Here is a 13,895-nt window from a genome sequence, read left to right on the forward strand (position 1 = left end):
GGGGTGCGCACGCGCACGAGAGCGAGGCGCCGAGGGGAAGCCTTTACCGCCGTGCAACGCGCTGAGGCGAAGTTCCGCTTCCGGGGTGACGGTGCGGCGCTTCCGTGTCCTGTCTGAGGGGGCGTCGGGAGATCGGCTGCAGCCATGGTGAGTGCGGGGCCTAGGCCCCGGTGTTGTCTTTTGCGTGGCGCTGGGGCTGCTCCGGGAGGATGGGAAGTGGGGAGCGGCCGGGCGCCGTCCGGAGTAACGCATTTGTTTTCCTTTACAGGCTCGGAACGCGGAGAAAGCCATGTGAGTACGGCTGGGGATGGGGCGGCAGGCCCTGTGCTCGCTGCTCCGCGGCTCTGCCCTGTCGCCTTGCGCTGCCCGCATCCAGCGACCCGCTGTGAGGCACTGCCGCTCCGACAGCGCTTGTCAGCGCCTTGCTGCGCGTGTCGCGCGGTTTGACGGCACCGAACGGCGCAGTACCGCGTGCTGGCAGCAGCTCTGTTCTTTAACGGCTCCTTAATGGGGCGCGTGGAACCGGTCAGATGCCGACTACGGTTATGTAGTTAAAGGAAAGGTGTAAATTGCTCTCGGTTGTTTTGTGCTCTTTAACATAACGACTGAATATCTTATAAACGAATGTAACTGTATTTAAAAGGTGGGGCCTGTGTAGTCTGCTCAGGTGTGAGACTCAAAGTAGTCCTGCCAATACGCTTGGCTACAAACTGCTGCATTCCTCACTGAAGCTTTTCTCCTCTCGATTTTTGTTTTGTTTACCCTTGATGCTTATAACTTATTGATACCCTTTGCTGTTAAAAATTTAACATGCTGAAATATGCTAAATAGAAAAATTACTTCATTTCTTGCTAGAGTTTGTGTTTATCAAGTAAGTTAACCCCTGAGGATTTCTAGAGTTGAAACAGTTGCTGCTGAGAAGAGCTAGTAAATGGATGTGTAAGCCTTGCTTTTCTACAAACTATATTAAATCTATAACAAAAAGCCACAGCAGAGCTTGCTTCTGTTGGAGTGTAGATGTGTAGAAGTAAATTTTGCTTCCTTTGTTGTTGTTTTTGTTGTATTTTTTTTTAATTTTCAGGACAGCCTTGGCAAGGTTTCGTCAAGCTCAGCTTGAAGAAGGAAAAGTTAAGGTATGATGTGAAACAAACAAAAAGCCTTAAGGCTTTGTTAGCTCTGAGTGGCATGCAAACCGTGTACATACCTGTGGGACTTCAGAAGGTCTGTATGCTGGACAAAGGCGTTGTATAGGAGTTAGATGTTAGTCATCTGGGAAGTGTTCAAGTAGGAACTGTGTTTCCCTGCCTGACCAGAGAAAAATGGTGAATAGAATTTTCTTAAATGACCTGATCTGAAGCTTGTGTATATGTATGTTTGAGAGGTAAGTTGGCTGGGCTGATAAGGGGGGGGGAAGATTGGACATTGTTTACATTTTATGTAATATTTTAGGAAGAAGAATATCAAGTCGTTTAAAAAGCTGTAGTGGCACTTAGCTGGAGGCAGTGTGCTGGGCAGAAAATGATCTTTTGAGATTTATCTTTGCAGTTGCTTATGGAAGTTGATGAGCATACGCTTATTTTTACTGATTGTAATCATAGGGTTTGCTTGGATATTGGGTATTTTCCCAGAAAAGGTCTTCTGATCTTCCTGTTTGTTGGTATAACAATAATCTTGAAACAGGACCTTCAGGATCATTCTGAACTCGAGGTTTGCATATGACCCAACATTGGCATGTTACTAAACCAACATGTGATGTCTGCAGCTGTACATAACTGCCTGATGTTTAAGGGTAAACTTGTGGAAGCACTGTAGGGAAAAGGTCAAAATACTTGCACACAGAGTCCTGCAAATAAGATGAAATATCATCTTGTGCATGCAAGTCAGTGGATTGTGATGATTAGGAAAATCATCATTTGGATGAATGATAGTGGGGAGAAGGTAAAATGAAATTATGCTGGAGAAAGGTTACAGCATTTAGATAGTAGCAGTTAAGAAAGAAAGGCCTGAAATTAATAGCTGCTTGGAAACCAGTGGGTTTTATTTAGATGGCAGTATGCTAAAAATGATGTGAATTGCAGCTGTCTTAAATGGAGCATTGTTTTTGTAGAATGGTATTGTGGGGTGATATGAAGAAACAGGTGACAAGTTTTGCTTTGAATAACATTAATTTAAGTATATTGTAATGTTTTTGATGGTTTGTTTTGGCAGGTCTGTAAATAGTCTTTTTTTTTTACTTATAAAAAAATTGTGAGAGCAGAAGTTACCAGCAGGAGGCTGATAGCGTAGTTTGGGACTAATTGAGAGGTAAAGTTTGTATGGAATGCTGTGAGTATATTGCTAGATTAAAGCTTTGCTGAGTGTGGCTTTTTATCACATAGGAGCGAAGACCTTTCCTTGCATCAGAGTGTAATGAATTGCCAAAAGCTGAGAAGTGGAGACGGCAGGTAATGGGAAACTATAGATTTTTCTATTTCTGTAACAGATTGAACTTCTGTAAGCAGGCTGTCTGAAACAGAAGTGCCAAGTGTTCCAGACTTCTTGAGTATACTGGCAGTTAAATCCCAGAATGCTTTACACTGGAATATGATATTCACCACACTTGTCCAGAGCTGGCTTAGCCACATTTAACTACCTAGGACCATATTCAATTCAGTTTTTACTATCTTATGGGATTGGGATTTCACAGCTTATTCTGAGCCCCCATGCAAGTGATTGATTACCTTCATAATGAAGGTTGGATGAACATTCTTACCTCTTGGCAAATCCTATATTGGCTGCTCTAGTCACCACCTGGGTCTTTCACTTCTTTGGGAGCCTCTTCTGGGAGGATTTGTTCCATAACCCTTTGGTTGGGCTGACCAGCCTGTCAGGCAGTACTTTCTGCCCTTCTTTGCCTGGAAAGTCAAAGGGGAAGTTGCTGGAAATATTTATTAGAAACTTGCTTATGATTGCTGCTGAAAAATAGTTCTTTGTATTTTAAGTCTCTAGGGTACTAGTTTGTCTGAATAAAATGTTGTTATTTGAAATTGTTAAGCTCGGATCTACTTTCTGGATCAAAGCAACTTCTAGAAAGGTCTTACTAGGTTTTCTAGTTGGTTGGGGGTGGATTTTTTTTCCGTTATGGAGAAATTCACTTCTCTGTTCTTGTTTAACTAGATCATTGGGGAAATTTCCAAGAAAGTGGCACAGATTCAAAATGGTACGTTTTTTCTAATAAAATTTTGTTTGAACCTGTAATCCTAACTGGTTAGAGTAGAAGTAATGGTATTTTATGTGAGCTATATGCTTAGAGTTGGATTAATTCTGAAGTGTTCTGGAGCTTCTTGTAAACCGCTTAATTTATTGTCTGTTTTCCCTCTTATAGCTGGATTAGGTGAATTCAGAATTCGGGACCTGAACGATGAAATAAACAAACTTCTGAGGGAAAAAGGGCACTGGGAAGTCCGAATAAGGGAGCTGGGAGGTCCTGATTATGCTGTAAGTGTAGATTATTTTGTACTGTGTGGTTCTTACAAGTGACTAATAAGAAAAATCTGTTAAATGTTTATTATTTGTCCAATGTTTACTAGAGAGGAATTCAGTCCCTAAATATTCTTTCTAGCACAATCTGACATACTTGTTTCCATGATGAGCAAATCTGACTTTCCTTTTGAAACACTACTTTAAGTGGTGTTACCTTTCTGTTAAAAGTTCACAGCAATGTTCTGATTTTACCCATCAGTAGGCATTGTTTTTTCTGTTTTGTACCTCATTAGTGTGTAGAAAGATTTTAACTTGGGTCACCTCGTTACCACTAAAAACAAAATAATGAGACTCACTTTCCAGAGCACTGAATGTGTGTTTATTGTCAGTCACACTGGTGCTTATTTGTGGGATAGCAAAATACACTGGCACAGAGAATAAAAGAGCTTTAGATATTTTGTCAAGGTGAATCAGCTATGGGCACTTCGTGGTTTACATTGCTGTTTTAATGTGTGATGTCTGGTAAAAGTAGATGATATATAAAAATGAGCTATGAGGGCATTGTACTTGTTCTCTATCAGTTCAAACCACCCTGCATCTGTTTTCTCAATCCTTTATCTCATAAAGATGCCCAGGAAAGCAGAAAATAAAAATGGAAGAGGAATAGAATAAAGCAACTAATTTTTTATTTTACAGAGAATCGGACCGAGGATGTTAGATCATGAGGGGAAAGAAGTTCCAGGAAACAGAGGTTACAAATACTTTGGAGCTGCAAAGGATTTACCAGGAGTTAGAGAACTTTTTGAGAAGGAGCGTAAGTAAATATCAATTATTTCTGAGTATGAATGTACGTAGCAGTAGCTCTTGATGACAGTGTCTACTGTAGTACATAGAAAATGCTAGTAACTGTATCTTGTCAGAAATGAGTGAGAATTGCTTGGCAGGCCTGCTGAATCAGATCTTTCTTATTTGCCATCTGAAAAAATAAAATAAAATTATGGGAGGTGTTAAATTTTTTGCAGGAATTTAGGACAGTTTTCTAGTTCATTTTGTATGCTAATACTGGTCACTGTGGGGACTTGAGGATAGGGACAAGAAAAAAAAAAAAAAAAAGAAGATAGGGTTGCCAGAGATTGGGAAGTATGTGATAAGAAGTATCAATCTTGTGTTCAGACAGGTTCTTTTGCAGGACAGAATAAAATACCAGTGCTTCTGATACTGTCAGCAGTTCAAATAATCCACTGGTTGTTGGCTTAATGAGATAGCTGTAATGGCTGTGATGTTGGTAAGAACCAGAAATGTATTGCAAACTATCAAGATTGACTTATTAGAAGGATGGTCATGTTCTTCCAGCCCTCCCACCACCTCGGAAAACTCGAGCAGAACTGATGAAATCCATTGATGCAGAATACTATGGCTACAGGGATGAAGATGATGGTATTCTAGAGCCCCTGGAACAAGAACATGAAAAGAAAGGTATGCGAGATTCAAAATCCAACGTCAGTAGTCATTGAGTTTTACTTGAAATGAGATGTGTAGACACTCGAGTATCCTTGTAACCTCTAGTGTAGACAGAAGTCACTCTTAACCTCTTCTTGAAGTGACAACTTTTTTTACTTGTCTTGTATGTTATTTCATGGTGACATTCTCTAGTAATTCTGATTGTGGATCTAGCACCCTCTTTCCTGGGGAAGCCTAATTCCAAACAGAGGTGCACAGTTCTGAAATGAACAGTTAACTTTTTTTTCTATCTTATTAAATAACAAGATTTGACATTTCATGTCCCGTGCTGTCAGTCCCAACCAAATACATTTTTTGAATGATAAGCACATTTTTTTTCCTACTGTACTGTAGTGTTTTGTAACAAAGCAATGGTCTTGTCAATAACTTCCTTCTGCCTCCTCTAGTTAGTTCTCCCACTTGCAGCTGGCACAGTGGTTCCAATCTTAGAAATACTCTGCTTTGCCCAAATCCAGCACATCTGTTAGTATCCATAATTATTAGAAGGTGGGCTTCTCACCAGAAGAGGAAAATTTTCGCAGATATAAAAGGAGTGGAATACAGCGGAAATAAGCTTTGGACTGCCAGAAACACTTACAGGCAATACTGGACTAGATAAACCTGATTTTAACCCAGCATATCAGTTCCTATGAAAAGCAGTGAAGGAATTGGACCTGAAATTTGCAGGAGATTTCCTGTATACATTTTAATCCTGTTCAGGTTTATGAGAAATAAGTAAATATGAAAGTAAACATTGGACTGGATACTTAGGGGAGATGGGGGGCTGTATGCAGTAGTATTTGAGTTCATTCTTAGCCTCCTGTTGTGGCTAATGCTATTCTTGAACCAGAGTTGTTCTTTTTTATATAATTGCTGATAGAATCTAGAGTTTGCTTCATTGATTTTCTTATTTCTGTTTCTTTTCCTCTTGTGGAATCTGTAGATAGTTATTTCTCAAAGATACAGTGTCTGCTAGGAGCTTGTTAGGTAAGTGGTCTTTTGAAGACCAGAAGCAGCTGCCTTTGCTTTAAATCTCTAGCTAAGATAGCTGATGCTCTCTTGATTTTTCTGCTAAAAAGAAAGAAAAGATTTCCTCTCCAGGCTGCCAAAAATTTTTTCACACCTCCTCCCTTGTTTTTCTGTGCAGGCTTGAGAGGTGTATTCTTATGTACACATTCTTTTCTTTGTACCAAAACAGTTTCATGTATTTTTATCATCTTTGTTCACTGACGTTTAGTCAGGTTTTGACTGATACTGAGTGTTACATTTCGTGTGATTCAAAGTCTTTTTGAACATTAAATCAGACCAAGCAGGAAAGGTGATGAATTCTGAAGTTCAGATTTCTTTTCTCCCTGTGGGTAACTTGTGCTCAGCTGTCTGATCTCATCTGTCACAAAGGTATCAGTGACTGCTGTATAAGGCATTTCTGGGCCTTTCATCTTTATATCTGTTAGTGGGTTTTTTATTTTTTTTTAACAATTCAATATTTAAGCTAATTCTCTGCCTTTTTATGCTTACACATGTAAAAGATTGCAGGAGAGACATCTATGAAGTCAAGAGTTTACCTCCCTCTCTTGTGAAAATTAACTGTACAGTGTTTTACATTTCAGCTAGTTACTTATCTGTATTGCGTTCTTCCTCTTTCAGCTGCTAAGCTTTCTTAGAGTCTTCTGGAAATCCTGAAATCTAGGTGGCCTATGTTATTTCTTCACAGAGTTGTCAGCTCTTGGAACTTCAACATGCTTGTGTTGTTTTCTTTTTCCTTTGAAACACAAACTTACTCAATGGATGACATTTATTCATATGCTTGCCAACGTACTGTCCAGCTCTGTCCTACTGACTTGCCCAGTAAAGACAGGATTAGGAGTTGAGTTTTTGGAATCCTTCTTAAAATCTAGCTCTGTTTGCCATCTTCTTATATTTGTGTGGCTTTAAGGAAGACAGTGCAACACTATGAAGAGCTTAGCTGTTTTGTAAATAGTTCTAGTGAACTTCTAGTTCTTCTGGTGAATGGTCAGCCATCCTGGCAATTTGTTACTGCTTCCTTCCTGTTTGTTTTATAATGCCTTCTACTGAAGCTTAAACTGCAGGCAAATCCTCATTTCTTCTACAGTTAGAGGGAAGAAAAGTTTAAATAAAACTACAGAAAGTAACTTGTTAAAGGATTATAAATTGAGTAACTGTTGTCAATACCTAGTGGCTCTGTGGTCATCCTCTTGTTATACATTCCCCTTTTCAGTGGCAAGGTCTTCGTAGTATCATGTACTTGAGTTTGTGCCTTACTGCTTGCATTTACAGGACAGGGAGGAAGTGAACCAAAGAAATGCTCCACTTACCAGTGTCTTGCACCATATCTTGGAACCTTAACCAGTAGGTTGGCCTGTGGACAATTGGTCCCACAGGAAGAGAAGCTGTATGTTGCAGCACTCCCAGCAGGGTGTCCCACTCTGTGTTCATCTTGCATATCCTGCTAATTGCAGACAGTAGAGGTAAACCATCTGCATTCATGCAGTTATTTAAGAAAATTTATACAGATCTTTATTTAAGAATTATTTAAGAGTGTAGCTATTTAAGAAAATATTCTGTGATTGTGCCACTTGAAATAATAAGGGTAGAGATTTTAGGAGAACCAATACATGGAAATGAGGAAAGAAGGGAGAAAAATCTTCGTAAGTGTCTTGGCTTGAGTTAATGTGGCTAATGTAACCTTAAAGTTATTTTTCTGCACACATTGCAAGGAATGTCTCTCTTCTATGGTGCTGTTAATACACATTGTCCACTTAGGGTTGCTTACTGCCTAAGTTCTTGTGACTTTCACCGTGTGATCAGAAGAGTTAAGTTAACAAAGTACTGAAAAAAGCTTCTTGTATAGCTTTTCTGTTATGAACACAGTAATGTGATCTAGATTCTGCTTTCTCAGGGAGAGCATTTTAATATTAACTCTTGGAGCCAAGGAGCTTGACTGCTGACTTCTGTAGCTGTAGGCATTTCTACTGCCTCGTTGCATGAATCTTGCACCTCCCTAGGATTCTTAAGCATTGATGTGACCAATATTACACGTGACTAATGAAGTTTTTTAAAAAAACTTGTATTATTAAAACTTGCATTAGTTTTTTTTCACAGTGAAGATAGAGCAACCTAACAAATCCTAGCTAGGTTAGAATTTGGATCATACTACAAAATGACAACTTTAACAACAAGGATTACAGTAAAGATGTGTTACTGATGCTGAGGATTTAACTGAGAAGTTGAAGTGTTGAAAAAGCTTTGGAAATGGGAGACAAATTAAAGGAGCTGTAGCTGCAGGCATTGGAGGACTGCTGTGCTGCTGTGGAGGAAACTGAGGTTATAGCTGGACCATGCTGCTTTAAGTTACTCTCAAATACACTTGATACACATTTTCCTTTGCTAAACAGTTATAGCAGAAGCAGTGGAAAAATGGAAGATGGAGAGAGAGGCAAGACTTGCGAGAGGTGATGAGGAGGAGGAAGAGGAGGAAGTAAATATCTACGCTGTTGATGATGAGGTATGTGATGGCTAAGGGGATGTTACTTTTTTTCTGTCTTTTGTGCTGCCTCCTTCAAAGAAGAGTTATTTCACTGAAAACCTTTCTGCTGGTGCTGAGTTCTGCCTAAGCTCCTCTTCAATTGTCCCGTTTAGTAATAGATGAGTATGTTTGGTTTAAGTTTAGAGAGTGATGAAAGCTGGTGCCTAAGAAAGGTGTTTTGTTAGAATGAAAAATAGCAAACAGCTTAGACCTTGTTCTGATTACCTGTCATTGCCTGGACTGCTGGTATTTGTAAGGTTAACAGTGCAATCTTGAGTCATGCTTCTAAGTATGATCCACGCAAGGTCTTTTCATACTTGAATTCTGATACAAGGTTTTGCTGATGGTGCACTCATTGCTGTGACATGGTTTTGGTTCTTTATTTCCCCTGCACCCAAAGGTAGTAAAGAGCATTCCTAATGCTCTCTGAGCTTTGTGAAAGAGATATGAGAACCAGTTCCTGTATCTCAGTTCATACCTAAGTGGGTATGTCACTAGAATAAAAAAGGTAGTCCGTAAGTTAAAACTGGTCATTCCTTCAGTGTCTTGTGTTGTTTTATCCCATGGTTCATAAGCCCAACTCTCAGGTGTAAGAATGAAACAGTGCAGTTATACAGAAATGGAAAATTTTATGTTATTTTTGAGGCATGGACTTTCTTCTTGATTGCTTAGCTGCTCTTTTGTTTATAGAAGTGCTACAGCAGGCAGAGACATATGGAAAAGGGGGGGGATGGTGGCTTTATGTTCATGTTACTTCCACAGAAGAGAAGAAACTGTATGAAGAACAAAAGCAGCAGTCCTGAAAATGTAAAACAGCATGAGATCCAGATGTGATGCTTGATATGTTCTGTTGTAGTTTGGTCCTATACACCTCCATCCTGCATTTGTGTATCCCCATCCATTTTCTGTCTGGCTCCTTCTTGCAGAACTGTTTGACTTCTTCAGAAAGCAAACTTGATGTGGCTTCATTTTTTTTTTTTTTTTCAGTCTGATGAGGAAGGTGGCAAAGAAAAAGAAGGTGAAGAAGGCCAACAGAAATTTATTGCACATGTTCCAGTGCCATCTCAACAGGAGGTAAGACATTAGGAAACTGAACTGCAGAAATATGCTCCTGTGATTTTATTCTGTATCTGTTTAGTGCTCTTGCAAATGCTATGAAATTGACTAGAAATAAGGTACCACTACTATATCCATCCTCATCAGAGAGTTGCCAAAAGTGTCAGAAGTATTGCATAACACTGCAACACATTCAAACTTATCATAGAATCGTAAAATTCTGGGAGAACTAGACGTGGGTGTAGTACTCCATGTCGGGTCTCATAAGAGCAGGATAGAAGGGGAGAATAACTTCCCTTCTAACCACATTTCTTTGAATGCAACCCAGGATATGACTGGTTTTCTGGGCTGCAAGAATATGTTGCCAGCTGCTGTTCAGTTTTCTGTCCACCAATATTCTATGTCCTTCTCCACAGGACTACTCTCACTCCTTTCATTGTCCAGCCTGTGTCATGCAGCCAATATTTGTGTTTGAGACTGCCCTAACCCATGTGCAGGACCTTGCATTTAGCCTTACGAACTTCACAAGATTTGCACAGGCCTCTCTCTCAATCCTGTCAGGCCTCTGGATAGCATCTCTTACGTCCAGCACCACTCCAGTTGGTGGTGATAGCAAACTTGCTGAGGTGCACTCAGTCGTGGTTGCTTCTGATCAATTATTTATCAGTTATGATCAGGATAACCCTGGTTTCCCACTAAATCTTTATTGTGCTTTTCTGCTACTGGCCTAACTATTTTTTTTCAAATTAACAATTAGTTCTAAATTGAAGTTTGCCCTCACTTACTTAAAATGATTTTGGTGGCTTGACTTTGAATGACAGTTATGGACTGAAGTAGCTCTAGGATATTACATTATATATTACATTAACCATGACAGGTAGCTCGATATGTAGCTCAGTCAGAAACATTCTGGAGTAGACATGTGTTGGTAGGTATGCCTTGATGTCACTCAGGTGGCTTGTGGTGTTTTACCACCTACTGTCATCTTGTTAGATTACAATTCTGTATTCTGCTATGAAGTCATGATTCTGTACCTTCAGTAAAATATTTTTAATGGGTTGTCAAAACTGTAAAGAGAGAAACAACAATTGAAAACATTGCTTTCTGACTGATGGTCTTCTCAAAATGAAGAGAGCATAACAGACTGAAGACTGGTTTTGACTTAACCATTGATTTACATAGCAGTCTCTCTTAGTTAGACGGTAGTTAATGTAGTCTTTTTTTTAAGTGTCAAATCATTCCATGCCTGTGGGATTTTGCATTCTGGATTCTGAACTACAATTGCAGCTAACTTCCTCATTGAAAAGGGGAGGGGCAGAGATCTGAAATAAAGACATCCACTGTTTTGCTTGTTTTGACTTCCATGAACATTTGAATACTAAAGATGATATTCTGATTCATCTCTCTTCCACTAATTTATACTAGCACAGGCCTTGTCACTGCTTCTTTTGCATTTCTCCCTTAACAGCTGGGCATTCTTGGTTTTAGCATCTCAGTTAAGCTGAATGTCTTCATGTTTTTATACTTGCAGATTGAGGAAGCTCTTGTACGGAGAAAGAAGATGGAGCTTCTTCAGAAGTATGCTAGTGAAACTCTGATGGCACAGAGTGAAGAAGCAAAAAGACTTCTAGGATTATAACATTGCACTAGTGTGCCCTGTTGTTCTATAATCTGTCCTAAAGCAACAGTTTCTTCTATTCCGGCAGTAACAAGTTTAAACTCTGAAAGTCCTGTGAATATAGAGAGTAAGTTGTGACTAACTTAGTGTTTCCTACTAAAGGGAAAACCCTTTTTGTTTTATCTGCTAGGATGGCTTGTACTTTGGTGCTGAGTAAGATCAAGCCTAGTTTAACTCAGTCTCTGCATCTTCAGTAAACAGTCTTCAGCCCTTTCACTTTGTGTGTCTATGCAGTGGTGCCTCTTACAGGTAGAGCAGCAAGCCAAGTCACTTATAAGCAGTGAGAGAAATCTGACTGATGGTTCTGCCATTCTGTATCCTGACTGTAAGTGTACATGTTTTTCTCATGTTGAATTTAGCTGACCTGAGTCCAGAAGTAACTTCCTCTTTGATGCCTGGTTAGTTTACTAGAAGAGCCTAGGACCTGTTTCAAAATGACTCGATGGGCAGATCTTATGATTGGCTTTGAAAGTGATTTGCTTCTTTATTTAAAGTGTAATGTGTCTAAATTTGTTGCCATTTTTATGGTTTATAGCCATGTTTGTGTGAAGTGCCTGAGTGCTGGATATTTCAGCAGCCATTGTAAATACTTGCATCTTTACCTTGTTCAAATATTTTTAGTAAAATTTTTGTACAGACTGATGTCTTGTTTCATTCTGGCTTAAGGATCATTTTCTCCTTAATCACAGAAAGAATGGGATCATGAAATCAGACATGCAGTGATTTGAAGTTGTGCACCCTTGCTACTCACAGCCTATTATAGTGATAAGAGACAGCACAGCAGAGGGCCTGTCTTACAGTGACTCTGTTGTTACAGAGCAGCAAACTAGTATGTTTCTGACTGATTTGGTGTGCTTTGAGTTGCACTGTGCATTTTTCTGACACTGTTCTTTGGTTTTTGCTCCTGCCCCTTGAGTGGTTTCTGGTCTCGTTTTTATAGAAGTTAATGCACTTGATCTGCAGGCTATTTGTACTGCTGTGAAAGACAACATTTTTTCCCAGAGTTTCTTACCTGAAATGTCTGGCCACCAAAGATGAAAGAACAGGCTCCTCCTATGTTGGCTCAGGCCCATGGACTGGCAGTACTGGATCAGAGCAGTGTACTTCACCTACAGGATTGTTCAGTGTGTGGAAGCTCTGCTGCCCAGCACTAAGCCACCAAGTTCCTGGAGCTTACTAAGTTGGCAGGCAGCCTATTAAGTCCTTACCATTGGTCAACAAACCACAGTATGACAAAAAGCGGAACAAATATAAAATAAAAAGCTAACTAGAACTGCCTAATGGGCTTGCCAAAAAGGCAGTTAAAGCTTGCTTGTAAACAACCCCTTTTGCAACCATGCTTCTAGTAGGCTGTATTTTTTTTGTTGTTCAGTACGATGATTGTTTTTCTTCTAGTGGAAGACTAGTAGTAAGAAAAATGCAAAACTTGCAACTTTGCTCTGTAGATAACCAAGCTAGACTTATTGGGGAACAGACCCACTGGCTTTTATGGTCTGCTGTGGTTTGGGAGTTTATGCACACCTGTGGTTGATTCCTTCTGTCACCATAAGCATGAAAGAAAAAGGCCAAAGATTTGGGACAAAGTGATAAGTGGCATAAAAATGAATATTCAGGAAGAATGAGGAAAAGTTAAAACAAGATAGTTTTCATGTTCAAGAGAGTAGCTGACAGCTCTGAGCAAGACCAGTGTAATGAGACAGAAGTTGTTGGAGCAAATGCTTATCTCCACTGACCAACACAGAAATGGAACGTATGCATAAAAACGCAGTGTGGAGCTGTGCAGTGCAAGCTGCCAAACACTGCAGCACTGCACCAGGAGTGTTCTTCAGCATGTCTGAGCCAACAAATTGTGCCGTAGTCATTTCTCAGCAGTGACCTCTAGCAATACCTGCATACTGCTGGCTTTGCAGGCTGTTAGGCTGCTGGGAAGTTGCTGTAGCCATGAACCTGAACTAGCAGTTTGGCTTGGAGAACGGAATGGTGCACGGGCTCTGCTAACTGCTGCTTTGGGTGTGCAGCTGGACTCAGAGATGTGGATGCAGTGGGCTTCTAACTACCAGTGGTGCAGCAGCTCAGCTTTGACTGCGCTTGGTGATGGTGATCACTGTACGTGTGCATGCGTGTGCTTTTCTGTTGTGGAGTTCTGCGTTGTGCAGGATCTTGGCCCGGACCGGGAAGGAATGATCTCTGTAGTGCTTGAGTTGTTCTGTTCTCCGCAGCACTCTGCTCATGCTGTTGTTTCAGAAATGCACTGCCTTTGTTTCATTCTTGCTACCGCTGCATAAGAGCCGTGTGGGCCCCGGAGGTCCGTTTGTCCCTTCAGTCTGAGGGGTTGGTGGGAAGAACCGCTCAGAGTGCGGTGCCAGGACTGAGCGGATCTGCTTCATGCGCATTAGCCGACAGCACTGCGGGGTGCTCATCCCCTGCTAGCGCTGTTTGGCTCCTCACGTTAATTCCGGGGAAGTGCCGCGATACCGGTCCTGCATCCGAGGTACCGCAGTGCCCCGTACAGATGCGATGTGCTCGCTTCTTTTTCAAAAGGCGGTGATCCCGAAGTGCCGGAACGCGTGTCGGCGTTGTTAAAGAAGAGACGTACCGCTCCCCGGTGGAGGAGCCACGGCGGCCGCGGTTCTCCCGGCGCCGTGCGGGCGG

At 40.8% G+C, this 13,895-nt stretch overlaps 2 protein-coding genes across 2 annotated transcripts in view; both read left to right on the plus strand.

Moving 5' to 3' along the window:
• Positions 1–62: 62 nt before the first annotated feature.
• On the plus strand, positions 63–11,885 carry ISY1 (ISY1 splicing factor homolog). The gene is made up of 11 exons (XM_003210046.3): positions 63–147; positions 269–291; positions 1,082–1,133; positions 2,379–2,444; positions 3,157–3,199; positions 3,365–3,477; positions 4,159–4,276; positions 4,816–4,938; positions 8,379–8,488; positions 9,497–9,583; positions 11,097–11,885. Exons 1-11 carry the CDS (start codon positions 145–147, stop codon positions 11,202–11,204), a joined length of 846 nt encoding a protein of 281 aa, XP_003210094.1. The 5' UTR covers positions 63–144; the 3' UTR covers positions 11,205–11,885.
• A 1,388-nt stretch (positions 11,886–13,273) lies between these two features.
• Positions 13,274–13,895, plus strand: part of LOC100542184 (haloacid dehalogenase-like hydrolase domain-containing 5) — an 11,429-nt gene continuing 10,807 nt past the window's right edge. The window contains exon 1 of the mRNA XM_031555505.1: positions 13,274–13,432. Coding sequence (XP_031411365.1) covers positions 13,274–13,432 — 159 coding nt within the window. The remainder of the gene's footprint in view (positions 13,433–13,895) is intronic.

The sequence above is a fragment of the Meleagris gallopavo genome, chromosome 14, assembly GCF_000146605.3.
Source record: "Meleagris gallopavo isolate NT-WF06-2002-E0010 breed Aviagen turkey brand Nicholas breeding stock chromosome 14, Turkey_5.1, whole genome shotgun sequence".
NCBI lineage: Eukaryota > Metazoa > Chordata > Aves > Galliformes > Phasianidae > Meleagris > Meleagris gallopavo.

What these genes read in the sequence shown, in the direction of transcription:
- ISY1 (XM_003210046.3), top strand. An exon ending in TGGGAGGTCCTGATTATGCT is followed by an intron (nt 3,478 to 4,158) that starts GTAAGTGTAGAT and finishes TTTATTTTACAG; the next exon opens with AGAATCGGACCGAGGATGTT. An exon ending in ACAAGAACATGAAAAGAAAG is followed by an intron (nt 4,939 to 8,378) that starts GTATGCGAGATT and finishes TTTGCTAAACAG; the next exon opens with TTATAGCAGAAGCAGTGGAA.